The sequence below is a fragment of the Serinus canaria genome, chromosome 13, assembly GCF_022539315.1.
Source record: "Serinus canaria isolate serCan28SL12 chromosome 13, serCan2020, whole genome shotgun sequence".
NCBI classification, from domain to species: domain Eukaryota; kingdom Metazoa; phylum Chordata; class Aves; order Passeriformes; family Fringillidae; genus Serinus; species Serinus canaria.
Window position 1 is genome coordinate 1,153,990 of NC_066327.1, and position 27,606 is coordinate 1,181,595.

The window sequence follows — 27,606 nt, forward strand, 5'->3', positions numbered from 1 at the left end:
CATCCTAAGAGCCTGGGCTGGGGGCAGCCGGTGGAGGGCTGTGAAGGGAGGCTGCCCGTCGGCCCCCAGAGCGAGGGGCCGAGGGGGACAGGGAGCTGTGCCAGGCTCCGCTGCGGGGCCTGGGCAGTTTTAGGGTGCCCTGCTCGGGGTGAGGGGACACGCCAGCCTGCTTGGGCTGAGGGGCTCCCGCCGTGCCCGGTCCGGTCCCCGCCGTCCCTCACCTGCGGGCGGGCGGCGCCGGCAGGGCGCGGGGGCGGCGCGGCGGGCGGCGCCGGGAAGAGCGGCCGGGCCGGGCGGGGAGGCGCCGGAAGAGCCCATTTCCTCCGCGGGACGGGACAAAGCGGCGGGGCCGAGAGCAGCCGGGGCGGCCGCCACCATCCCAGCCCAGCTCTGCCCCGGTAAAGTTGCGGCTCTCGCACTTGGAAACTTTTGGGCGCCGGTCCGGGCCGTGCTGTGCTGCCGTGGGGCCGGGGCGGGGAGGATGGGAGCGGAGCGGAGCGGGCCGCGCGTGGGGAGGGAGCCGGGCCCGGCTGGGGAGGCTGCGCTGCCCCGAGCGGCGGGGCCCGCGCGGGAGCGGGGCGGGCCCGCGGTGTTCGGGGCCGCCGAGCGCGTTCTGCCGGGGAGCAGCGCGGCCCGGCCGCTCCCGGCGAAGTTTCGGTGCGGCGGGGCTGTGTCCAAGCCCCTCCCCGCGCGGCCGGGGCCGCCCCGGCGCCGCTCCCCAGCTGCGGGCAGGGCAGGGCACGGCCGGGAGCCCCCTGGGAGCCGCCGGGAGCTGCCGGCAGCCCTCCGTGCCTTTCGGACCTCCGGTGTGTCCGGGCGGCGCAGCCGGAGCCAGCCCTCCTCCAGCCCCGGCCGGGCTGCTGATCCCATACACGGACAGCCGGGAACGCCCCGCCTGGCTCCGCCACGTTTTCTTACACCCACCGCGAATCCCCTCCTGTGCTGGAAGGCGAGAGCCTCTCCTTCGCTGGCAGAAAGTTTCGTGCTACTTTTCCCAAAGAAAAAGTAGGGAGAGCGCATCCGCTCCTGGGTTACGTGTGGCCCCTGTGTCTGCTGCCTGTGGCCCTGGGGTCCCTGGGCAGCGTGGGTCACCCGCCTGGTATTCACTGCTTCTACCCATTCAAAACGCCTAAAATCTTTCAGACCGAATGTTTGCAGGAAAGCGTGTGTTCCAATTATGTTTAATAAAGAATCAAATGTGTTCAAGGCACGGCTCCCTGCCTGTGTGCCCTTGGCTGGCCAGCCGTGCCCAGGAGGTGTCTCCTGGCGAGGGTCATCGATCGCCCCTCGCCCCGCCGGGCTGCGGCCCTGTGACCGCGTCCTCAGCCCAGCTTTCGGAGCTGTGACTCTGGGCGTGTCTGGACTATCTGTATTGAACTAGTCTGGCAGCTCTTTGCTGCCCTTCCCCCTTTGTTTGGCTTTGTCTATTGTTTTTTGGGGATGGGAGTTTTGCTGGTGTTTTCTGGGCGCTTCAGTCACTTGTGCTCTGGTTACTGGATTCCTGTGTTTTTCCTGCACTGGGACTGGGGAGGTGGGAGAGGCTGCACTCTTCAGTCCTGCTGGCTACACCAGGCTCTGGGGTTGTGTATTTCAGTTCCTGGGTTGTTTTGTAGGTAGGATTGTGTTGATGAAGGTGAAAACCCAGCTCATTTTACGCTAGGTGCAGCCTTTGCTGTGTCTCGGGCACCAAGGCCACATTAAGTGTTTTGTTGTACTTACTTCACCCTTCTGAATCGAAACATGTTGTTTAAAAGGACATACTTTGATGTTGAGTCACTGTTCATCATTTTCAAAGAGGCAGTTTTTAAAACATCACGGAAGTGTCTTGACTTTTCTTAGCAGAAACAGACAAAGGTTTAGTAGGTTTTGTTTTTAGAAAGGCTTTGCCCTAACCTTTTCCATAACAAACAATGTGCCTTCATTCTTTACGTTTTTTTTTCAGCCAGCTCTAATAATAGGCCTCTGCATCGGAGATTTAAAGTTTATACAAGGTGGCCGGGGGGAGCGCAGTGGGCAGAGATTAGAAATCCTGTGCTCAAATCGATGCTTTAAAATACAAATGTAAATACTTTCCTCACAATTGATTTTCAGGGTTTGAATCATCAGCATTTCTGTGCTGGTATGTGTAAAGACAGGCATTAATGTGCAACTTCTTCATAGGGCTTCTGTTGGTCTGATAAATTTAACTGGAAGATGTAATAGAAGAGTAATTTGTGGTTTTTTCAGCAGCATGAATATCTTCTTTCTGCAGCTGTAAGATCCAGAAACTGATCTTGCAAAGGAATCCACATTAAGTAGAAGTGTTTATGAGTTGGAAATACACTTTTGTGGGACTTCAGGCCTACCTTGAATTTACATCTGCTGTTACTGTTTGATTTCTAGATGACCTTTCTTATGCAGAGAATTACTTCAGATCACAAAAATACTCAGTGGCCAAACCAACCTCCTTGTCATAGGTGGGCAGTGGGGCTGCTCTGGAGTAAGGTCCCTTGTGGTGCTTCTGTTCATGACTTGCCAGGTTCTGTTTTACTGGTGTCTCTCAGCTTTGCTGGACATCAAAGGAAACATGATGAATAAAAGAGGACTGAGTGTCACTTTGTTAGGACAGTACTCTATGAGACAGTCACTCAGCATAATGATGTGTCACAGAAGGGTTTGGGTTGAAAGTGACCTTAAAACACTGGTTCCATTCTGCTGCCATGGGCAGGGACACCTTTCCTGCCCAAAGCCTGCACCTGCTCCGAGCCCTTCCACCCTGGCCTTGAATGCTTCCTGGGATGGTGCTTCCTGCTCTTGTGCCTTAACTGACGTCACTCAAAAACTTGTGCTGCTGAACTTCAGTGCTGAAAGTATGACCTTGAGGAGTGGGATCTGTTACTGCTCTGGGAATTCACCCAAACTGTTCTCCAGCTAGTCTGGAATAGCTCCATTCAGTGACTTTATAGCTTGTGTGTTGGTTAAACAGCATTGCAGCTTTAGAGAAAGTGCAGATGTTTGATAATTACTACTTTTAACTCCATACTATTTTAATCCAGCAAATGAGATTTAAAATAGAGCTACCACAAAATTGTATGCTATCACCCCGACTGGATGAGCTTCTCTGGAAAGACAAGCACTGAGAGTGGCCTGCTGTGTCACAAAGCAGAGCTGGGTGCATATGGATTTACTGAGGTGAAGGAGTTGCAGGAGGAATGAGGTCACTGCAACTGGAAGTAGGATTGTTCTCCTCCAGTAACTGAGACTCCTTATCTGCTAGTCAGGGTGAGAATGGGTGTAACTGTGATTTCTGATGTGCAGAAGGTTAGTCCAGACTCTTCTGTTGGCAAATCTGATACTTAAATATGATTCATAATTCCTTGTGACTGATGGATTTAAAGAGCCAGCTACCTTTTCTCTCAATATGATTGCATATTTTTGCTTGTTAATCCCAGATGTCCTACAGAAAACATCTGTTAGTCCTTTAATATGTGTTTATAAATATCTCTGGTGGAATTAGAGGAGTAACCTTTTTTTTCCCCCATGCTTTGTGAAGCGATAGAAATAATTCAATACACAGATCTAAACTAACACAGTTTGCAAAGTGCAATTCTCCCCCAGTCTGAAGTTCCCTTCTTTTGCAATTTCTCTAATTTACAAGACAGCTACTTATTAATCAGTTAGACTCCCAAGAGCCTTTTCTGAAAGGTTTTAAATTCAGGGATCAATGGCTGTATCCTGGGTTTATCTGAAGCTCTGTGAGCAGCAGGTCAAGAGTAGGGATTCTCCACCTTCTCTCAGGTGAGATCCCCCCTGTAGAGCTGCCCCAACCCTGGCCCAGCATAGGGAGGAGCTAAAGCTGCTGGGGCCAGGCCAGAGCAGGCACCAGGATGAGCAGAGGGATGGAGCAGCTCTGCTGTCACAGCTGGGATTGTTCACCTGGAGAGGAGAAGGCTCCAGGGAGAGCTCAGAGCCCCTTCCAGTGCCTAAAGGGATTCCAAGAGAGCTGGAGAGGTACTTTGGAGAAGGGAGAATGGCTTCACACTGCCGGTGGGCAGGGATAGATGGGATATTGGGAAAAACTCTTGGCTGTGAAGGTGGGCAGGCCCTGGCACGGGGTGCCCAGAGCAGCTGTGGCTGCCTCCGGATCCCTGAAGTGTCCAAGGCCAGGTTGGACATTAGAGCTTGGAGCAACTTGGGCTAGTGGAAGGTGTCCCTGCTCACAGCAGAGTGGAATGAGATGACTTTAAGAACCCTCCCAAGCCAAACCATTCTCTGATAAACTCAGGGATGGAAAAACCAAACATGAGGCCAGCTATAGCTAAAGGAATAACCATTACCAAGGCAGAGAGTGGAACAGTGCCCATGAAGCCAAGCTCGAGGCTAGCTGGTTCTCTGGTAGCTCTGTTTTAGTGCATGGAGTGGCACAAGAACAGACGAATATTGATGTTACAGCCTGAGAGTGAGTGAAGCTTTTGGTAGTGAGGGGCTTGAAGCAGACAGGGAACTGGCACCAGTGTGGCAGGTAGGATTGCATTGGGCATGATGTGGGATCCTCAGCTGTGGTGTGCTGTTTTTCCCAAAGAACACCCAGCTTCTCAGCAATCAGTGCCCTATTATGGAATAGATCTGCATATGACTGTATATGCTTAAGAAGAATTTCTGTGTGGAGCTGATGTTGAGCAAATGAGGAGTTGATGTGGAGCAAATGAGATTTTGGTGCAAATTAGGGTAGAAGAGGCAGGTTGGTTCAGCCTGTTCTAAAGTAGCCGTCAATAACTAGTTTAAGGAAGAGGCTGAAACTGATAAGCTTGGTAGGTGGCTAGGTGCTGAAGGAGCAGATTTTTTTTAACCTGGTTGTTAACTGAGGGGAGATTGTAGGCCTTACAGTTCTGTCATTGCCGTTGTTTAGCAGAAGGTCAAGAGGACATTTAGGTAAATACTAAATTTGTGGCTTTTCATTTAAGTCAGTAGGGGTCAATGCTATCAGGAGCATGTGGCCTTGATGGCTTGTGTGGTTTTCAGTGCTCCGCCTTCCACTGCTGTTCGCACTTCTTCAAGGGCTCAGAGTTTTCATTCACTTTATTCTGGGCACTTGTAGAGGTGATAGCTATGCAGATCTAAGGCTCTAGGGGGGAGATTTCTTTTTCTATATCTTTCTCTGGTTGATACAACCTGAGCACTGGAGATCCACTTAAATAAATGGTCTGCACAAGGGCTGCACTAGCAATGTAGCTTTACAGAGCCACAAAGGTCAGTTGAATTTTTCATGTAAACAGGGCTGAGCTGTGTGCCTATAAAACGGTGTTTAACCTGAGTAACACTGAGCAGGTCAGTATTCATCTTAGCAAAGTGCTCTTGAGATCTCCAGCTGAAGCTGTAGGTGGGTAAATGTTTTTTTTTTTTTTTTTTTTTAATTGACTGGAATATTGAATTCAGAGCCAGTGTTGTTGAACAGCAGAGGACAGAGCTGTGGTGTGCTCAGAAGCAAAAAGAAGCAACTAATCAAGATGTACAAGCTGCCAGTTTTTGCCCTCTTTCTTGCAAGTATGTCCTTGTAGTGTATACTTGTAAAACTAATCTCTTTTAGCATGACTTAAAGGCCTAGAGAGTCTTGCTGTTCAATGCTGAAGAGTTGCTCCTGGTCCTGGATAATTCGTGATGGGCTGTGGATGTGTGTGCAAGTGACACATCTCATAATAACTTCACTTACAAACCATAGTGTTTATTCCAACCAGTACTTGGTGTCCAGGTGTTTTGGAGTCTAAGCATCCTGAAATTTCAATTATTTATTAATTTCAAAGTGAAAAGTTAACAATGAACTGTAAGTGGTGCACAGAGGGCTTGATGTGTTCTGATTGCTATAGCTGAGAGGTCTGTCCTGCTGTGACCCTCATCAGGAGGTTTTGGTTGTACTGGTCCCATCAACTTTTTATTAGTCTAGCCCTTGTCTGAGGCCCTAAGACTTGGTCTTCACCTGGTCTTGGCTGAGCTGACTGGTAGCAACAACTGAAGGAGGGAATAAAGCAGGAGCTCTGCTTGTTACACTCTTGAGCAATATCCTCTGGCTCTTGGATGCCTTTGTGGAGTGATGAATGCTCTAGGATGGGGTTTAGTGTCTCCTTCTGGTTCTCTGGTCGTAATTACCACTCCCTGCCACTTTTCTTTTTACTGATCCCTGTAATCATTTATCATCATTCATTTTCCCTCCCTCATATCCTTCCCCACCTTTTTCCTGGGTGGTGGCAGTGTGTAAAGCTATCCCTGAAAGGGAAAGCAACAGGCAGGCAGTAAAACAAGCAATAAAACCATGAGAGAAGAGCAAACAAAAATAGCATTGCTTCCCTGAGGTTCTCTGCCAGGGTCCAGCAGTTTAGGAGCTTCTTGAGGCAGCAGTTGGAGCCTGGACTGGCTGTTCTGCAGATGTGCCTGGTGGCCACAGTGCCAGTGCTGGCAGGAGCCCACATGGCCTCTGGTTCTGACAATCCTGGCTGCAGGTGCAGAGCAGCTCTCCCATCATCATGTTCAGCCAATGACTTCATGGCTTTTAAATTTAGAAACCTTGTGAGTTAAACAACTTCATGCAAACTACAAGTAAAATGAAAGATTTTTTTGGAATATTTTTTGAGTGAAAAGCAAGAATCTGATTTGGCTCTATGAGAGGCTCTGTAGTGGTTTAAATGTTGGTACAAGGTATGGCTTTGTAGTTCCTGCCACTTCCATTCTTTGGAAGATGTGTTTAATTAGAAACCACTGCCCTTGCAGCTGGAAACACATTTCCTGAGTAACATTAAACAGTGCATCCTGAAAGTGGAGATGTAGAGAAGCCTTTTTGGACAGTGGGCACAGCCTGTGTTTGTTACTCCATGACACCTCACTGCTGGTGGAGTCCTCAGTCACAGCCCTCTGACTTTTGACAGGTATAGAGAAGAGTGCAGTATTATTGTGAGCAGGGGGTTCAGGAGAAAAAATAATTACATAAAATCCAATAAGAATAGCACAAAAAATAAAAAAGCTTGAGGGTTTATATGTAGCAAAACAGAATAATGTAGATTACTTGTGCAGGGTTCAAAGCTTATAACCTCAAGGAGAAAAAGTTAATTTCTGCTCTTTATGCATCAGTACTTTAGTGTCAGGTGTTCTCAGCTGGTTTACTTAGTTTACAGAACTGGTTAAGACAATTTGAATATGATAATTTGATTAACAATGTATTATTGTGGGCTTAGGGAAAAGTCAGTGGCTGTCAGTGAAAGATGCAGTGTTCAGCAGAACCAGAGGCAAAGCGCTGGTGCAAAGCCAATGGAACAGGATTTTTTAGCTCGTCTGGTTTCTGTTCTGTAGGTTTGTCATGTTTCCTATTCCTGGGGGTGAAAAGAAGGGGTGGAGAGAGAAAAACGTGTCTTCAATCAGATGTGAGTTCTACTTAGTAAATGGCTGTGTTACTACATTATTTTTTTTTTCCCCAACAAGACTATCTAAGCAGTGACTCCTTTTTCTCAAACATGGTTCCTTCTTCCTGATTCTATGGAATGTGGGTGGGACAGTGGCTTTTTTTTTTTTTTTTTTTTTTTTTTTTTTTTTTTTTTTTTTTTTTTTTTAAACAGAAGTGGCTTTAATTGGTCATCTATCTGTGAAGGTAGTGACTCAAAAGGATTCCTGCCCATGGCAGGTCATGGTTAGCTCTGGCTGCCACGCACCGTGGTGTGCCTTTAGTGAGTTTGTACTTGACAGAAGGTGGTTATGGCTGTACAGGAACTCTGGGAAGCATCCAAAAATGCATTGCACCACTGTGTTTTTATTATGACTTGCTTTGTTCTTCTGGAGAGGCTGTGAAGTTCTCACCAGTCAGTGCCCCAGTGTTCTGCAGCCTTGAGGGGATGGGGTGTCAGAGCATCCTGCCTTAGTGTGCAGGCACTGAGAGGTGCTTCACTCCTCCAAGTCATGCTTGTGCAGTCCATTCATGGTCACTCTTTCTTTTGGGGTTTGTTTTTGTGAATTTCCCCTTCCCCCTCCCAAACTCACCGCTGCAAGTTGAGAGTTGTCTGAGGGCGTGAGGTGATGGTGCAACTCTTCCTGTCAGAGGAATTCATTGTTTATAGCTGAGAGATGTTGCTGAAGGTTGCCCTGAGCATGAAGTGAAGATCTCGGCCTCATCACCTGTGGGTATTGCTACTTTTTTCTTTAAAAAAAACTGCTTTGTAATTTTTAGCTAAGACTGACTGTGTTCCTGAATCAAAGTGGAGGATTGCAAAAGGACTTCTGAAGTTTTCATAGGAAACTTAGAAAACATTTTACTTTGAAGAATCTTCACATTCATGTTCTCCTTTTGCTTCAGTGGGTGCTTCTGGTAGGTTTTGCCAAAGGAGAAAACTGGGAAACTTTTTCCATTCTTAAAACACAGAAGTTTTTGTTATGTAGTCCTTAGTTGCTGCTGTGCTGGACATGCAACTGAGAAAGAATATGGTATTTAGTCTCTAGTAATAAAAGGCTGTCCATTTGCTCCATGTTTAAGTAAATTTTCATCAACCCCCTAATTATAGGGAGTCTTTTTTCTTAATTTTTTTTTTTTTTAAACACGTGTGTCAGCTCCAACAGCTCCATTACTTGTGGACCTCTGACAGTTTTAAATTGCTAAGGAAGGTGTAGATTTCGAAGATGTGGTCAGCTGAAAGCACTGAAGGGTATTGCATAACAACATATCAATTTAGGAATGAAAATGCAGTTTGAGTGGGGTCAGATTCTGGTTATTTCTGACTCTTTAGCATAAACAGCACTTTTTATTGCAGGTTGAGTGCTGAAGAAGATCAGAACAAAAATCCCCGGGTTTTCTTTTCCCTTTATTGCCAGCCATCAGTGAGGTTTTGCAGGCTAAGCAAGAATCAATTTTGCAGCTGTGGCAAATTCGCCTGCCAGCTGATAAAGTGGACTAATTTATAACAACCTTTTCCTTAATTTTTGCCACAACTACACATCAAATATCTTGTTAAAAGGTTGCCCCTTCTTGCATTCATTGTTAACTTAAGGTTGGTAATTGGAACCTGTGCTGGTGTAGTTTGGGGTTTGAAGAGCCATGCTCTGAAGCCACAGCCTAGTTGTTATATGTGCACTGACTGTGTGTCCCTAGGGTCTGAAATCTGTGCTGTGGTTCAGAGAGTGCCAGAAAGCTGTTCTTTAGTTCTTAATGATTTTAGGGAAGCTTCATGCAGTTTTCTGCCTCAAGAGTGGAAAGAGACACTGAGGTTGGAAGGACTCTTGGCAGTTGAATTCAAGTGGTCCAGCAGATGCTCAAGACCCTCCTGAGTTCTGACATCCTGTCTCCAGGCTGAGCCCCCTTGTTGTGCTTCAATGTGAACCTACAGTTTGCGCCTGCAGCTTCAGTGTGAGAGATGTGGCCGAGTAAGGGCTGGGTTTGGGAGGTTGAAGTTGCCGTCACCACAGGGATAAGCTCAGGAGAGATGTTGCTGTTTGCCTAAAATGCAGGTGTGGTGTCCTTCTGCATGGCCAGAGTCTCGCAGTGCTCTCCCACAGAGCAGCTAAATACAGCAGTTACTTAATACAGATCCACTAGTTACTTGTTCTGATTTGGAAGTTATCTTTCATGGTGTTAGTGCAGGTCTTTAGCATAAAATGCACAAACATCCATGTGAAACAAAGTGAGTGGTTATTATTCATAACAGTAATAGCTTGCTGGTCATGGCACATCCTTTTTTTCCAAATACAAAGTTTTGCAGCCAGAATATAAAAATTAATCTTACTTATAGAGGAGATTCTCTTTTTTAGAAATAGCATGTGTGTCTTTCAAAGCACTCTTGATTCTCTGTCGGTTTTCTTTATGGAGTTGGGATCATGCATGAATTTTGGAAACTGAAAACTGCAGAAATTAATTGGAAGTTTGGGATGAATCAGGCTACCCATCTGAACAGCTAAGTGGGTATAAGGCTGAGTTTGGCTCCTGTATTCTTTCAGGGTGTCATCCATGAACTGGAGCCTTAGGGTGACATAAATAAGTCACTAATTGCTTGTGCTGCCTGTGATTTTTCTTCCATGCACCTCCTTTCTAGATCCTTTGTAGTAAAACAATTCTGTCAGAAAGGAAACTATCAGAGCTGAGCACTTGCATAACTGGAGACAAGAAGCTGCTGTTGGCACCAGCATCTCCCAAGCAAACATGATGTTTGCCATTGTGAAATCTCTGCTGAGGTCCCTGGACCAGCAGTGAAACTGTTTGTACAGAGCATGCCTTCATCCCCTAAGCAGCAGCTGAACCTGAGTGAAGGAGTGAAAACCTAGAGGGACAGAGCATGTTCCTGGTTCTGACTGAAGATGAATGCACAGCACTGTGACAGTTTGGAAGCTGCTAGGAGATAGCACAAGACTGCTGGGGCGAGAGTGAGGCATCTTCATCTACTACTGTGCCCTGTGCCCACTCCCGTGTGGGCTGGGCTGGGCTCTGCTGCCACAGGGAAATGGTGAGGGGCTCCCTGTGGCTGCTGGCTCTGCTGGGAGGCAACACCCACACGGGAGAGAAAACAGCCAAGAATTTCTTGGATTTTTGTAGGGACACTGGATCAGGATTCATCTCTCAATTCAGTAGCAAGGTCTAAATGAGTGGAGAATAGAGAAGCATTTGTTTGTTACTGGCTGTGTCAGGCTGTCTGAGGAGTGTTTCAGATGCCTCTGTGGGTTTTTTCCACAAGAGCAGCAGATAAAAATTTATGAAAGTAGATTACGAGACCTGGAACTGGGATGGCACTGGTGAGGAGAACAGGCTTATCTGAACCTGAATATCATCTTTTTTTCTTGGGTGGTTACTGCAGTTTGTGGGAAAAAAACCCTAAACAAAAGCTATAGCAAAGTTGAATATACTTGAGTGGAAGGAAATTCCATCAAGGAAAACATGGTCATTGGTTTCTACAGAAGGTTGCTTTACTCAGTGAAGTTATTTCCCACATATTTTTCCATGATTTGTATAGATACCACACTTGAAAGTTTAGTAAAATTGTATTCAATGAAAACCAAGAGTTTGGGATGAGGTGGAGATGATCTTACCTTGACAGCAAGCTGGACAAGGCCAGTGTATCTACTCACACCTCAGAACGTGGAGGCACTCCAGAGTTTAGTAACACGGACACAGGGAGTACATCCCACCTGTGTCACCGAGACCTGGGTCTCATAAGACATGTTCAACTCAAACTCATCCTCCACATACAAATAGGGGCTTTGCCACAACATGACATCTGAGTTTGTATTAATATTTCAGACTGTGAAATTCTAGCAGTAAGGATTTCTAATGAGGTAATACCTGCGTGGCATTTATGGTGGAGGGCAGGATTTGGTAGCTGAGCAGATGGAGTGTAAGGCTATGTTAGAAGAGTGTCTCTGTTTTTAGTTGCATATACTTGATGTTAAATAAAACCAGCCTAAATAAAGCCGGCTTAAATCCTTCTTAAAAAGCATCACATTCACCAACATCCTTGACTTGCAGCTATTTGGCTGCTGAGTGTTGCTTTATTTGTGGAACAGGGCAGACAAATTAATTTGGAGACTGTGAAGGGAAAGAATGGAGCTTTTTATTTTATGGATACTCCTAATTATATGAAAAACCAGTTTTGAGTTGTCAATGGGCCTGTTATCAATGTCATATGAAGGCCGAGCATGTGAGCTGAGTTTTACTGAAGTGTGCCTTAATCTCTTTGAAGCCAAAACTGTTTGGAAGATTTGTATTAATGGTATGTGTTAGATACCCAGCTCCTGAAGATCTTTGCCCTCTTGTCTGCCACCTTCAGCAGGGGTCAGGGATCCCTGCTGGTTGTTGGGTGGGTTGAATATTTGGGTAACAAGCCAAGCAAAAGGATTTCATTGGGAGCAAGGGGGCTGTTTCTTTTTCTGTATGGAATATAAAGCTGGGTCATTGTGTTGTGAATCCCACCATATTCCATCCCTGGGACATGGGTGATAGAGTCATTATGCAGTACAGAATATCTAGACAGTCTGGAAGCATGGTAAGAGACCAGATTATCATTCAAAATGAGTGAGACATATGAGAGAAAAAAGCTGCAAAAAACTGCAGTGAAATACTTCTTACTACTCCTGGGCACATCAGCTCCACAGAATGGGAAACAGCTGAGGAGTCCAGGAAGGATGTTCAGATAGAGAATGTCCTCTCAGGTATAAAATGTTCTTGTCCCATATTCTGTGTTAGGTATTTTGGCTAGCTCAGTGCTGGAATTCAGCATGTGGTCTATTGTGCCTGGCAAGGTCAGCTCCTCTCTATGCCAGTCAGACCATTCCTTGAATACTGGCTTCTCTGAGAAAAACCAAGAAATCAGTGCATGCAGCTAAAAGCTTTTATAAAGCAGCCTGTCAGGAGAGTTAAAATGTGAAGACTGACAGCAGATGTTATGTTAAAGACTTTCAGGTATCACAAGGGTGGTGGGACTGAAGCCCAAGAGACGGACAGTTATTTTTTGCTGTGTAACCCAAGAGATTTATGCTTGCCTGGAGGTGGGGTGACTGCAGGATGGTTTGGTACTGGGCAGGTGGAATGGACTCACTCAGTAGTGTCTGAGAAACAGCCAGCACTGCCTTCAGATGGGTGTGTGGGAGTGCAACCTGGAAAAACAGGACCCTGAGCACTTAGGCCTTTTTGTGATTCGTTGGGGTGCAGAGCTTGGTGTTTGAATTGTGCTCCTTCCCGGGCTTTTGGAAAAGTCTTGGGTGCCTTCAGGGCGCTTCTGCAAAGCAGCTGCAGAGCTACATTCCTCTGCTTGCCAATATCTAAAAATTATTTGCATGCCAGTATTATGGAAGTAAGTATCTGAAGTTATTCCTAAAACCTTGAATTTCCAGTTTTTGAGAACACTCAGACCTACAGTTGTGGCTTTTGGAAGGAGCATTGTGTGTACCCTTGGTGTGCTCCTGGCAGCTCCAGCAGCTCATATGTCCCTCTGCTCATCCTTCTGTCCAAGCAGGGCTGGGGCATGCCCTGGGGGGCACTTCAGAGGCAGAGCTCATCTCCATCTCCAGCTCAGTTGCCCCCTCCCTGTGCAGTCCCACCTCCTCCATCAGGACAGGAACCTGGGAAGGGAAGTTTTACTTACCAGCTTACTCTGAGACAGAGCTCCCTGCAGGGCTCACCCCATCAGGCCTCTGCCAGTGTGGGTCTGTTTGGGCAGGGAGAGGAGCAGTTGGATGGCAACCGTGGCTGGTGGAAGCAAAATGGATTCCTGTCCTTAATCTTTAGCTGTTGATGAGATCTTGACTGTTCGTAGAAAGCAAGCAAGAGTTATCCAGGGGTGATTCTGCTTGCAGATCACTGGCTGGAGCAGAGTGGCTTCCTTAAACCCCCGTGCTTCCCCTGCCCTCATGTCATTGCCAGTGCATTAAGCCCCAATAAGACACTGCATTACTACTGAAATCTCTATTGCAATAATGAGCACCATCATGAGCAGGAAAATAACCCAGAGGGTTTGCAGTTAACGTGCTGGGCTGGTGAGTATGGTTGGAGGTTGCAGCTTCACATGTCTGAGCATCAGATATGTGGGGAGGGCATGCCTGCTCCCTGCAGAAGCTCTGCTTGGTTGTCAGTTTTCAGTGGCTCCTGGTTCAGCTTGGCTGTGGCATCCAGCTTTGCCCCGTGTTCCCACTGCAGTGGCTTTGCCAATGGTGCCAGCTGATGGTGCCATCTCCCCTTGCCGCATGGTGGCACGGTGAGCCAGATGGGCATCTCAGCCCACCTTGCAAAAATGGATTTCTTTCCCTTCAGCCAAATCAGTCCTTCCCCATCTGGTTAATCACTCAGGCGTGGGGAAAGCTGTGCCAGCATGGAGGGGGTGTGATGTGCAAACGGGAATGAGTTCCTGGAGGGGTGTGGGAGGATGAACATTGGTCCTTAAGCAGCTTTTCTGCTGCTTATGAAACCACAGGCTGGGCAACCACAACTCCCTGTGCAGTGGTGTTGTTCTATATATTCCTGCATTTGAGATTCAGCACCACTCACTCTTCTGCCGTGTGGTCTGTGCTGCTTTGTCCCTGAATTTAGTGGGGCTGGGGCATGGAGAACCTGTTCCATGTCAGTTGGGCTGTCCCAGCTGTCAAACCAGTGCTGCACTGCTCTGCTGTGGGTTCCTCTTCCAGAGGATGTCCTCTTTCCCTGTGGGTGTTGGAGTGATTGCAGTGGGGATTGTGGTGTGCTCTCCAGGAGCCAAGGATTAAGCACTCTGCTCCAGTATCCCATGAGATGGTTACCTGTGCCATATTTGAATTCACTGAGGGAGAGCTTGAGCAGTCACAGGGAAAAGGCAAGTTCCAGAGCACTAGGGGGAATCACAGCTATACCATGGCCCTGACAGTTGTCCCTAAACCCATCTCACCCATGTGTTAGTAACCTATAGCCTGTTCCTGTGTTCTCCACAGTTTTAATTTAATCGAATAAACATATTTGTTGCAATGTACCAAAGATACCCCAGCCTTTGCTGTGCCAGACCGGCTATTTGATACCAAGCTTTGCTTTTTAGATAAATTTCAATAGCACTGCTAGTAAGTGGTTTTTATAGACCATTACTGTTGGCCAATTCATGAACTATCATCCTAACGTGTTTTCAGATGAATTGCCTTTATTATCCTACTAATACAATTAGTGTATCTTCTCATGGTTACTTTGTCCTGCACATTGTTTCTGCAAGAGGTGTAACAGCATTAACTACATAGAAAAAGCCTTTCTTGAGAAACCTACTGGGCTTTCCAGAACCCTGGCTCTGTTTCTCAGAAGCCACAAAGGTTGTCAGTGTATTTTTCTTGGCTTCTTACGTAGAAAGCATTTGTGTTGAGCTGATGGGGCGGGAATAAACCAGTGAAATTCCTTCTGAGGGGTGGGAAGCTACCTGGGGATGAAGGGCATTTCACAGCATGCCCTGTGCCAGCAGCATCTGGGCTGTGGCACAAGCCAGTAGGTGAGTGAAATAAAAAGAGGGGGTGATTGAGAAAGAAGGTTAATTGGTGAGTTCACAGTGCCTAGTAGTTCCTGTCAGAGGTAGGGGAGGACAGGAGATGACCACCTTCCACCATCCTGTGGCTCCTTGGGGGCTTTGGAGCTGGGAGCCTTCCCCTGCACCCACTGCATTTTCAGTGCAAACCATCAGAAGAGTTACATGTATGCCAGCCTCGAGTGGGCTCATTCTAGTCTCTCTCTTTTTAAGCTTTCAGCTTTTAAAGGTTTTTTTTTTTTCCCAGCAGTGTGGGCACTTGGAGTGTGGGTGTAGTGGAGAGCTGAATGCAGCTGGGTGAACATTCCTGCCTTGCACCTTGTGAAGTTGTACTTCAGTGTGTCAGCTTTGGTCTGCAGTGCTGGAGTGAGTTCTCAATCTCTGCTCTGGTGCTCCTGGTGTGGGAGCCCTGGGATGGCTGGGGAGCAGCCCTGAGCCCTGGCTGAGCTCCTCCAGTGTCCCAGAGCTTTCATTCTTCCCTGGGAAACAAGCAGCCCTCCTGAGGAGCACAATTAGCTGTTGGGGTCGGGAGAGAGCAGTTGGTTGTTGGTACGTGTTGTAAACATTGTTGGTTACCAAAATTAGTGCCTTGCCTCCTGCTTTTTAAAAATAATGGGATGTTGTACTCGTCTGGCAGCTTGGGGACATCTGGCGCTGTCAGAGCATCGTGACTGCTGAGATGCTGTGCAGGCAGTGCCCTGGCTGGAGAAGATTAAAAATGCCAGCAAATAAGCTTTAAAATTACCTCAACAGTAGGTGTAAGTAAGATGAGTGGACAGAGATTTAGGAAATCTATTTGTCTTCCTGACTTTTTAAAAATAAAAGAGTTACAAATGTAGGTTTAGTCTAATCTTGAATTTTGAGGTCAGCCCAAAGCAGGAAGAGCTAGAATCTATTATGTCTGAAGTGATATGAATTGGTTTTATGGATCTTCAGTACATTTTGTTACTGAAATTATTGTTCACTTTATTCTTTTGTTGTAATGTGTTGCATCATAGTGTTAATCCAGTGATTTGTTGTAGTTCCTTATTTTAGTTCTATTTTTTTAGACTACTGGTCTCAGCAGCAGAGCTATTTTAGTAGTTTCACTCAACTTTTCCCATAAGTATGTTTGCTGTTCCGTTGGGATGTTGATATAAAACTGTAACGGGAAGGAGCGGCTCAGTGACAGCTTTGAACAGATCTCTTCATGCAAATCTGCTTTTCCCTCCTATGCAAATGTTAAGGAGAAGTGTAATAGATATGTAAGCTGTTAAGTATGAACCAGCTGGATTTTCTGGCTTTGTGAGGCTTATATTCACTCCTTTACCTTTGTATTCCCCGAAGGTGAACTGGGTGAAGAGGGAGGGTGTGTGGGTTGGGTTAAACCTGCCTCCTGCTTTGGAAGAGCCTTCGGGCAGTTGCTGGTGGTGGAGCTGAGGAGGTGGGCAGCATCCAGAGCTGCTGAAGTCAGGGGCTCCCTTCTGCTCCCCCAGGCCTTGGGCTGTGTCTGAGAGCTGGCCCTGGAAGGAAGGTGGTGCAGATTGGGCAGGGGGCACCCAGCTTCATGAGCAAAGTGCCCCCACTACCTGTGGTGCTTCTTCATTGCTTGAGGACCACCAGTGAGTGGCCCAGGCACTGCTGATCTTGTCATTGCTCTGATGAAACAGTGCGGCTTTGGGTAGGTTTGTGTGTGGGTTTATTTGCTTTTGGTTTTATTTTCTAACCAAAATGTGCAGGTAATATCTCTATATTGTAATAACATTTTCTCAAACTCATACCATTTGAATCAAAGCTGGTGTTTCTGGAGATGCTGTAACTTCCACTTACACTAAGTGGATGTTTTGTGTTTAACGGGTTGCATTTTAATTTATTTTTAAGATACATTAACAATAAAAAATTGTATTAATGTAGCTTTTTTCTTCTGGCAGAAATGACTGCTGTCACTGCAGCCAACGTGAACTTCAAATGGGACCCCAAAAGCCTGGAGATAAGGACACTGGCAGTTGAAAGGCTGCTTGAGCCTCTTGTTACACAGGTAGGAAAAAAGATGGGGCAAAAAAACCAGTCATAAGCATGATTACCTGTTTTGGTGTTTTAATTCAGTCACAAAGCTTAAATTCTTGGTGTAAAGCACTACAAACTAAAAAGAAAAAAGTCTACAAGCAGTTTCTCTGCTCAGTTTCATTGTACAGTCACTGGCCACGAGTCCAGGGAGACTGTGCTGCTTCAGCACCTGATAAGACACAGTAGTTACTAACATGCATTTCTGCACTTCTGATTGAAATAATGTTCCATGCCTATATTTTGTGCTGGATTTGTGAATAAAAGCTTCTTTCTGTGTGGTATATAGGCTGCAGTGGAAAACACTGAAGAGCAGTGTAAGTCTTGTAAATGGGAGCTGTGTGTATTGGGTGTTTTGGAAATTCTTGGAAGATATTTTCTAGGAGGTCTGGAAGAGGAGGTACATGGGAGACAGTTCACTTCTTGTCTTCAGCATTGTTTTCCTGGAATGTAAAATGTCTAAAATGACAGAATGTGCTGAACACAATTCCTGCTAAGTACAGATGGGAATGATCAAGTTTTGTTTCCAATGTTATCCCCTTTAGTCACCAAACTGCTGTCTGTACCTGTGACTTGTTCCCTCTGAGTCCTCGGGTGGGCAGTTATCCAACTGATGAGGCTTTTTAGCTGAAGTTACTGATGGAGTCTTTGCTTAAGAGAAATTGTCCCAATTTGGCAAACTTAACTGAGGAAACTTGTTCACCAGACCTTTTTCACCCAGGGCAATGTCTGTAACTTAGTCCTCAAGGAATAAGCACAACAGACTGTACTGGCAATCCCCAGTTTTCTGAACGATGTGGCTGGCAAAATACAGAGGGAACTGGAGCAAATTTCCTGGTTGCTACTTGTTCTTTATTTGTAGAACACGATGAACTGAGAGTACCCAGTACAAATGCTCCCCATTAACCAACCACAGTATTCCCAGCTGATGGCTTTCCCTCTCTGCATCAGCCAGCTGGGAAGATGGATTCTGCTCTGAGGACCTTTATGTCAGCAGTCCTTGGACTTTCCAGAGTAGTAATTTTTTTAGCGTTGTAATTTAATGTCCCTCTGAAGCAGCTTTGTGTTCATTTTCCGAGGCTTTCCAAAAAGGAGAGGAAAGAATAAGGCAAATGGAGAAGTGTGTGTGGATTTTGTGACATACAAGGGGATGGATCCCGATCCTAAGCGCAGGGAGTACCTGGCAGTCTCCTGGCCTCTGGTGATGACTCTGCTCCCAGCAGGATTTCAGCCTAGGATGGAGAGCTTGGAAATATTTGTTGATTGCAGGATGATTGTGAGAGTTCAGTTGGGTTTTTTTTTTTTTAGGGAAATAATGAGCTCTGCCAAGTCCTTTGTTCTGCATTCAGCCTCTTGGCTTATAGCACTGTTTGGACTAAAAAGATACCGTGTCTCTACATTTCTACTGGCACAGACTTCAACCTTGTCTGGGGTCTCTTATGACTGGAGAGTTATCCCAAACTAATTATCCCCACCTTGGTTTCTTTTATGTGGTGCCAAAGAGCTCTGGCCTGTTACTGAGACTGCAGTTTATAAAAAATACAAATAGATCTCCATTCTTAAAATCAACTTTTGAAGCATGCTGCTGGTAAGAGAAATCTCTGAGCTGTTTAGCTGCATTTATTTTGCTCATCTGAAGAATCAAGAAGCATGGTAGTGTTTAAATGTGAAAAATAGTCATTAGGTTAACTTTTGGATCTGGCAATAGTGGAGGTATTAGCAATGCACTGTCTGGGAAAAAAATACATGTGGCCTTGCTATCAAATGGCTAAACACTAAATTTGATGTTGGTTTTTTTCCCTTCCATCTGTTCCTTTAGGTAACAACCCTGGTTAACACCAGCAACAAGGGCCCCTCCAATAAAAAGCGAGGCCGTTCTAAAAAGGCTCATGTCTTGGCTGCTTCAGTTGAACAAGCAACAGAGAATTTCCTGGAGAAAGGAGACAAAATTGCAAAGGAGAGCCAGTTCCTGAAGGAGGAGCTGGTGGCAGCTGTGGATGATGTTCGCAAGCAAGGTAAGAGCGTGGATCTCGTGGCCTCTCAAACTGTGGCTCTTCAGAGCAAGTGGAACCATTCCCATTTCCCTTGCTGCTCTTTCTAATGACTGTGCCTCTCAACTTGTGGGTTCTCAGCTTGCCTGGCTGGCATCCCTGAGCAGTAATGCAGCTAGACAGGTCTGGAAATTGGATGGCCCAAGCAAAGATTGAGAAGCAGAAGGGCTAATTCTTTGAAGAGCATTTAAAAACTCAGTGTAGGCTCAAAAGTGAATGTGCTCCCTGCAGCTCTGAGTTTTATGGGGCTACATCTGAAATATGTCAATAACTTCTTCAATATCTGATGTATACAGACCAGCACTGCAGGAGGAAGAGCCAAGTGTTGACTCAACAGAGATGTGTTTCTTGAATATGTAAAATGTAAACAACACCAAACAGAATGTGAAGGCCTTGATTAAATATTCCAGGCTGCCTTCCTCACATCCAATGTTGATTTCTATAATTTTCTTTTTTACTTTCTTGGAGTAGACCTGCAAGAGAAGCCTATGGAGCTGACTTACTCTAAAATATGCACTAGTAAATATTGTTGCTCATAAATCATTTATCATTCTTCCAGTCATGAGTTTTCTATGCTTCAGTGAAACCCAGTCAACTGGTATTAATGGTGACGGCTGCTGCTGCAAAAAGGGGAAAACTCATTAGCATTAATTACTTGTTTGTAGCTGAAGTTGCAAAGTGGTGAAATATTAGTTGGAAGTGGTTCTAAGTTCTGGATGAGCCTGGCTGATAGACCAAAGAAAGATCAAGGTAAGAGGGCTGCAATATAAGGGGCTAATTGAGTTGGCTTAATTTAACAACAACAAACAGCAAGAGAGCTCCCTTTGACTCCAAGATTTAATTGTTGGTGCTCGACTGCTGCTCAGCTGAGAGTTAGTGCTCATCTGTGGGTGCCTCCAAATGGCTCAGGGGTGCTGGTGAGAGAGGGAGCTCTACTCAGCCCTTGGGATTGAGAACTTCCCTGAGCTGAATATTGCAGTGAGAAGCTGGTGGGAAGGAGAGACTGATAAAAAACCTTCCAGAATGACCCTTTCCCATGTTTCTTGGCTCTTTCTTGGATCTGAGACTACACATAGGCTTGATGCCAAAACCTCCCTGCTCTGTTGGCTTTGACAGAGGAGGTGAAGCTCATAACTGAGAGGTGCTGGAATGAAATAACTTCCCACCTTAATGCTGCTTCAGTTCTTCCTCTTTTTTGCTGTTTGCAGCTTGTGTGGATTCTGGTGTAGATGGGGTGGCTGTGCCTGTTTCCTTGGGCTGGTGGGTGGTCAAACTGCAGTGAATCTCCTGGACACAGGTGGTGCCCACCATGCTCTGTGGGGACACCATTGCAACACAACCTGGGGTCAAAGCTGTGTCCCATCACGGGGCCAGTGTTTGGCCAGGTTTAGCAGAGCCGCTCTTGGTAAGGAAATTAAAAGTCAAGCCAGCCTTTGAGGAAAGAAGAAGCAAGTGGTAAAAAATGAGCTAGAACAGAGTGGGTAATTGCTGCCAGTGCCCAGGAAGATTGCAGTTCTCAGCAGTGCTAGTAACAGCAGGGAGATACAGCCTCCCAGTGCATGTGGTTGTGTACACTCTGTGCACCTCAGAAGCCTCCCCATATTGTGTCAGACCAGTTGAATTTGTGAATGGAGAAACAAGGAAAGTGGGATGCAAAGCCTGTACGTGTGCTCAGCAAATCTTTTGCAACAGGGGTGTGAGTGGAGAGGAGAATTTGGGTGTTGTGGTCAGCAGCAGGGTGATGATGAGCTGGAGTGGGATTATGGATATAAAGCATAATTAATCTTCAGTGGAGGACAGGAAAATAGCATTAATAATACCTCTATTTAGAGTAGGGAGTGGTTTAGTTACTATAATAAAAAAAGATGAATGAATGTAGACAGGGATTATGAAGATGATTAGGACAATAGATAACTTGTCTCATCAGAGAAAATTAAATTTTTTTTTTTTTTAGCCTAGTGAGAAGAAGATTGAGAGAGTACATGATTTTAGTGAGCATGCTTGTTCATAAAATCCCATTTGTTGGGGGTAAAAACAAAGAACTGAAAAGAGCTATTTTGAATGAATAATAGCATGGCTGCCTACTAAATCAATGTAAGTGGATCTTCAAAGTCTTCTTGTTTTTTACTATGGAAGAATAAATCACAACAAGCAAGTTAATGAAATATCCTACAGTAAGATTCCTGGCCCTTTAAAGCTTTGTACTTTTGATTGCTCATAGAGTAATGAGACTTTTTAAGGTTTTTAGTAGAAAAGTGGAGGTAAGGAATCAAAGTGTTCTCAGAATAGATCCCCCTGTGGTTATTGAAAAGACTTGGTATTTGGAAAGCATTTGATGTGAACATCCTGAATTTTGGCATTGCTGTAGTGTTTGTTATAGGCATTTCTGTCATCAGAGGTTTGCTGGGTAACAGAAGGTGCAGCACTGGTCCTGCCCAGCTCCTCTGATGCTGTTGGGAGGTGTTTTGGAACTTCAACCAGTCCCTTACCCAGGTGCTTGGCACTGAGGCAGCTTCCAAACTGAGCTTGAGAGGGAGATTTCTTTTGGGTCAGACTGGCAAGGCTGTTCCTAATTCTCTGGAATGCTGATGGGTACAGCTTTCTGTCTCTGTGAGCATGGGGATCCAGGGAATTCACTGTGCTCTCTTTTTGTTTGTCTTCTATGGCAACTTTACATAACAGACCAAAAATTAACGCTTAACATTGAAAAGTCTAAGCCTGTGTATGGGGTTTGAGGTACGAGAAGGAATGAATGCTTTGATGGCTCAAGTTGCAAATGCAGGGAAATGAACCAACTGATTCAGCTCTGTGTCCTTCTGCTTTGTTCTTCTCAGTGAAGGGTTCTTCAAAACTGAACAGCGAGATGAATTATGAAAGGGGAAAATAGTTTCTTCAGCTGTACATCACAGAGGATGTCTGGCTTAAGGATATCCAAGGAGCAGGAGGAGGCCAGTTGTGGAACATTTCGAAGTTAAATACTGAATTCTTCTTGGAAAATTCAACTTGAAAATTCTGTTGTGACCAGTTAGCTAAATTTCTTAGAAAGGTACAATGAGTTCAGTTGGTTTCCTGCAACAAAGCTTTAGGAGTGTGCCGCTTTGAAAAGCCATAACCTGAGGGAGCTCTGAGGTGGCTGTTGGCAAGCTGTAGGAGTTTTGTAGGCAGTGTATGGATTTAATTGAAGACGAGATTAAGGCATTATCAGAAGCTTTTTTTGCCATAAGTATCAACTCCTGGGTTGATATATCAAAAGGTGGTGTGGGGCCTCATCCTTTAGAGCAGAAAGCCAGGACAGCCCACTGTGACCCTGTTGGTGGGTGTTGAAGGTGGCAGTATTGGTGAGATTGGACTTCAGTATCCAGAGCAGTAGAGACTTGAAACTCTGATTTCCTGCTTGCCTTCATTTGGTGGGGAATGGCAATCTCTGGGGAAGTGTGGTTGAGGTGCTGTGAGCAGGAGGGAATGGCATGGTGGCACTGGTGTGTCCCTGGCACTGCTGGCAAAGCAGCCTGAAGTGCTGAAGGAGGTGACGTGTGGGCATGAATGCCCAGCTTGGCAGAGGAGCAGCAGTGCCAGTGTGTCCTGGCTGTCCCTGCCTGGCCTGTCCTGCCTGCTGTTGTGCCCTCCTGTCTGTGGTGTGGAGCAAGTTCTGTCCACGGTCATCCTGTTCCACACTGGGAGCAGGGTTAATGGTGATGCCTGAAAGTGTTGTCACACCCTATGGATGTGGGGGAAAGAGACAAGAAAATGAGCATTTTCTTTTGATGGATTGGAATCTGACCATTTCTAAAATGGGCTTTGTTCCATTAGATTTAAGTGAATTCTTAGTGCTTTATTGACATGATCACAGGATGGCTACTGTTGCCTCTTCTTTTCTCAACTCTGTTTTATTTTCTTTCCCTTCTAATATCTAATGAAGATCTAAGGTTATATTGGAAAAACAGACTACTCATGTAAGAATTTGTACCAGCTTTATAGTCTGAGTCTCACAGTTGGACTCTTCTCCACTGTGTTACTTTAACTCTTAAAATCCATCTTCCAGAGTGGTTGTGTTACCTGTGTTTAGTGTTGAAAAAGGAATGATTGTGCTGGATCCCCTTGGAACTGCTGATGTGCACACACTATGCAGTACCTGCATATTGAGGGCAGGCCAGGGTGCTCTCTTGCCCTTTGAATCCAGCTAAAAGAACTATCCCAGGGTGCTTTCCCTTTATAAAAGAAGCCTGAAATTCAGCTTCCCTTAATTGGCAGAAATGTATATATATGCAACAACTTTAAATATAATCTGCTTTTAATTTTGGGAAGCTGGTTATCTTTTGACACCCTGACAAGCTGTTTGAAACTCACTAAATCTTTTAAAATCTCTTGTTAAAATAAAAGGGAATAGCATTTTATTTTAGGACTGGCTTGAAAGGTTGCAATTTAAGAGCTGGATAGAGGATAATTTTGGATTTTACCTTCGTTAGCAATTTCTGAGATTCATGTGAAGCAAGTGGCTTCTTCAATAAGTTGTACTAAATAGAAAATAAATGAAAACAATATTTTGGGAGTTGAAAATGTGGGAATTTTATATATAAGTAAATAAGGAAGGAAATATTTGTACTTAGTTTTGGTTCTGGCATATCACAGAATGGCCTGGACTGGAAGGGACTTTAAATCCATCCAGTCCCACCCCCTGCCATGGACAGGGACACCTTCCACTATCCCAGGGTGCCCCAACCCCCAATGTCCAGCCTGGCCTCGGACACTTCCAGGAATCCAGGGGCAGCCACAGTTTTCCTGGGCACCCTGTGCCAGGGCCTGCCCACCCTCCCAGGGAGGAATTCCCTCCCAACATCTCATCTAACCCTACTCTGTTTGAAGCCATTCCCTTTTATTGTGTTGCTTCATGCTCTAGTAAATATATATCCTTAAATCTTGAGGTTGTCAATGGATTTCATACTTGTGGTGATGACTTTTATTTCATACTTGTGGTGATGCCTGTTCCAGAAAGAACAAAGAAAGGATCATGTCAGTTGTGTTGGGATTTTGTAATCTCCTGGCTGTTTGAAGCTCACAGCATTGGTGGTACATCATCCCTCACCCATCTGGAAATCTGGAGTTCTTAACCTGTGTTAAAGTAATGAGTTGTGTTCTCCAGAGCTGGGTAGGAGATAGCTTTGGGTTGATACTCAGAGCCGGCCTGTACTTGGACAGAAGCTGTTTTGCTGTGTCCCAGTACAGAAGTAGCATATTTTTATCTTAAAATGTTATGTGGCACTCTTGGTTGTATTATTTAAGATGATGGAAGGGTGTTACATAGGGGGGAGCATTTGAACAAAATTGAGTATCTTGGTGTGGTTGCTTGGGCAGGCTGGCAGCTGGGCTTGGGCTGAATTTAGCTATGAAGGTGTAGAGTGCCTGGGTGGGAAAACCTTCCTGGGCAAGATATTATGCATGGGGATGGTTAACCCCAGGCTCTCCAGCTGTTGGCATTTCTGAGCAGTTAAAAATAAGCTGTTAAATAAGTGGAGCCTCGTGGGACCGCATCAGGCAGAGATTTTGATGCAGCCCTTGCCCTGTTTGGTGTGGGGGGCTCCATGGGACTCACTGCCAGCTGTCACTTGTCAAGCGCTGGTGGAGGTTTTTTAGTCTCATCTGAGACAGGCTATTTTTATTTCGGCATTTGGCCACATGGACACTTTTTCATACAGGTTTTTGGGAAGCCTCTGAAAAGCACCTAGCTATAGCAGTCTGCTTTCTGGTCATCTCTTGCTGCCTGCTAATCCCTGACCCTGAGGCTCCTACCATTTTCTAAACTAAGTCCTAGCTGTTCTCTCAGTGTTTCTGAGATGCAGAGAGATCCAAGGATAACAATGTGGATTCCAAAACTTACTGTTGTGTAGGAGCTGTGGTACTGGAAGCTGGCCCAAAAAGTGAGGGAGAAATCCAAAATTTACTTCTCTGATTATATGCAGGCATTACTTTCATGCTTTGTGAATGCCTTTTGGAGGAATTGCTCTAGCTGTGTATAGTGGCCTTTGCTTTTCATAGTTAACCAATGGCATTGTTAGCATCTGAAACCCAAATTCTTTGCTCCTGCACCAGATGCAGCCCCACAGGCTATGAAATGTTGAAGCGTTTTACAAAATGCTGCCTGGCTTTGAATTCCAACCAGGGCATATCCAGCCAGGTCATCGCTCCGAGTTGTTTACGGTCCCAGGAGCTGTGGCAGCTCGCTGTGTGTTTACAGGGCTTTCTGCTGCTTTCTGCTTAACTCCTACATGCACACAAATCAAAGCTTTTGCTCAGACTTTGAAAGCATCGAAGCTTGGGAAATAACTGCAGCCCTGCAAAGGCGTGCTGAATTCACCTCTCTAGAGAATTCTGGCATGCTGAAACACCTGCACAAATGGAAATAAGGACCGAAGTATGATTTCCCAGCCCTTCCTCCCCACACAAACCCCTCTGCCCCAATGCTATGTGGTAGCTGTACTCACTCAGAGGTAGCCACATGCAGCATTAACTGTCAGCCGTATTTCACAAAGGTTTTGTTCTAGAGACTCAGGTTGGCTTAGGAACCTTTCCAGTGGCTGATGCAATGCTGTGCGATGCTGAAGCCAGCCCCTGCTGTCCCCCTATGCAGGTGACCTGATGAAGAGCGCGTCAGGGGAGTTTGCAGATGACCCCTGCTCGTCGGTGAAGCGCGGGAACATGGTGCGGGCGGCGCGTGCCCTGCTCTCCGCTGTCACCCGCCTGCTCATCCTGGCTGACATGGCCGACGTCTACAAGCTGCTCGTTCAGCTCAAAGTTGTAAGTGTGGGGCTCTGCTGTGCCTGGCACGCCGGGGCTGTTCTGCCAGGTGCCCACTCTGTGTGTGACCCCGTGGGGCATGCACTGGCAGCAACTTCCTTCTGCAGTGGGGAGGGTCTGGGGTTTTCCCTCTCAGCAGAATGTGTGCAGTGGGTGTGTGTCGCTCACTGTTATACTCACTGTCAGTAGCTTTTGACATTGAGCTGCACTCTGTTCTGAACTTTTAGTACAAAAACTAACTGAGCCCTGGTCTGCAGCTGCAGGTGAGAGCTAGCCCTTTCATCTTACAGAAACAGGCTTTCTTATAACCAGTACTCCTTTGCAGCTGTTAAGGGTGAGAAGCTTCAGCAGGCTAAATAAAAATGAAGGTGGGCTGTTTCAGGAAGCCTTTCCTTCCCATGGGCAACAGGGTGGGCAAGTGGTTTGTGCGAAGTGAAATGACATTGGATACTGGGTCTTCCATTGCAAACGAGCTTTGAGGACTCTCCTTGTGCCCTTTGGCCACTGCTATGGCCCTACCAGGGCCCTGGACTCCTTCATGCTCTTTCAGATGTGTGTTCTTGACTGTCTCTGGTAGCTGCTAACTATGAAATAGTAGCTAAGCACTGTATCCTATTAGCCTTTAAAGTGTCTCTCTCAAAAAAATAACAGGGGGCAGTGGAAGATTGCTTTCTCTGACCGCCATGAAATACATTCTGAACTATCCCCTGACGTGCGAACTGTATTGCTTGAAAAAATACATGAATATGTATTCTTTTAGGTGGAAGATGGTATCTTGAAACTAAGAAATGCTGGCACAGAGCAGGATTTGGGTATCCAGTACAAAGCCCTCAAACCAGAAGTGGACAAGCTTAACATCATGGCAGCCAAAAGACAACAGGTATAGTGTGGCCATTTTCTTCTGTATATAAATTCTTATTTTCCAAAATAGCTTGCTGCTCTTGGAAAGTGCCTGTTCTGTTAATACTTTTTACTTTATTTTTATACATTATTGCTGAGTACTTTATGTTGTGCTCTACCATGCTAAGGAACTGTGAGCTTGCGAAAAGTGTGCTTGGCTGTAGGGTGCTGCTTCTGATGGGATTTGTTCATAGTAGCATTTGTAAATGTCAGTGTTTTAGTGCTTTAATGGCATGCTGCTGCCCAAGAGCTGCACTTGAGGGCAGGAGCTGAGATGTGTCCCAGTTCTGGGGCACTCTCCACTAGACCCTGTTGCTGTTGTGGTTCATGCAGATGGACTGAATATATCCAAGTGCACAGGGAGCAAAAGCCATGGCTGGGCACAGCTACAACTTCCTGAGGAAGTGAGTGGTGCTGCTCACTGGTCTTGCACTGTAGTGTCCATTGGAGGAGGGGTTGAAATTCCTGTTTGTTGTGGGTATGTTCTGTGTTTGGATAGCTTGTGCTTAGCCTTAAATTGTGTGTGAAATTTGTTTTGTTCAACAGCACTGGTGTGACTCATTCTTGAGTAGTTAAGTTTTCAGAAGAAAGCAGAGGTGTGGGCAGTTTAAGTTATCAGAAATACCATAATTCTTTTAGAGCATTTTTTTGCCTCTTTGTTCTGTAGATACGTACAAACCAAAACTGCTTATGCACCTCTGACACTGCTTGGGTTTTTTTGCACAGATTTGTCGTAGAAAATAAGCTGGATACAGTCAAAAAGGGATTGCCAGTATCTCAAATCTGATTGCAGTAGATGGGAGTAGGCTTGTGATGGCAATGCAATAAATGCTCTAAAACTGCTTTGTGATGGATTGTTC

The 27,606-nt window shown here is 45.8% G+C and overlaps 1 protein-coding gene across 1 annotated transcript in view; it reads left to right on the top strand.

The window, feature by feature from the left end:
• The first annotated feature begins 273 nt into the window (after positions 1 to 273).
• The window catches only part of CTNNA1 (catenin alpha 1), a 116,581-nt gene continuing 89,248 nt past the window's right edge, over positions 274 to 27,606 (top strand). Inside the window, exons 1-5 of the mRNA XM_030229137.2 lie at positions 274 to 398; positions 16,871 to 16,977; positions 18,823 to 19,018; positions 25,680 to 25,846; positions 26,607 to 26,726. Of these exons, the coding sequence (XP_030084997.1) occupies positions 16,873 to 16,977; positions 18,823 to 19,018; positions 25,680 to 25,846; positions 26,607 to 26,726 (588 nt within the window). The 5' untranslated portion in view covers positions 274 to 398; positions 16,871 to 16,872. The remainder of the gene's footprint in view (positions 399 to 16,870; positions 16,978 to 18,822; positions 19,019 to 25,679; positions 25,847 to 26,606; positions 26,727 to 27,606) is intronic.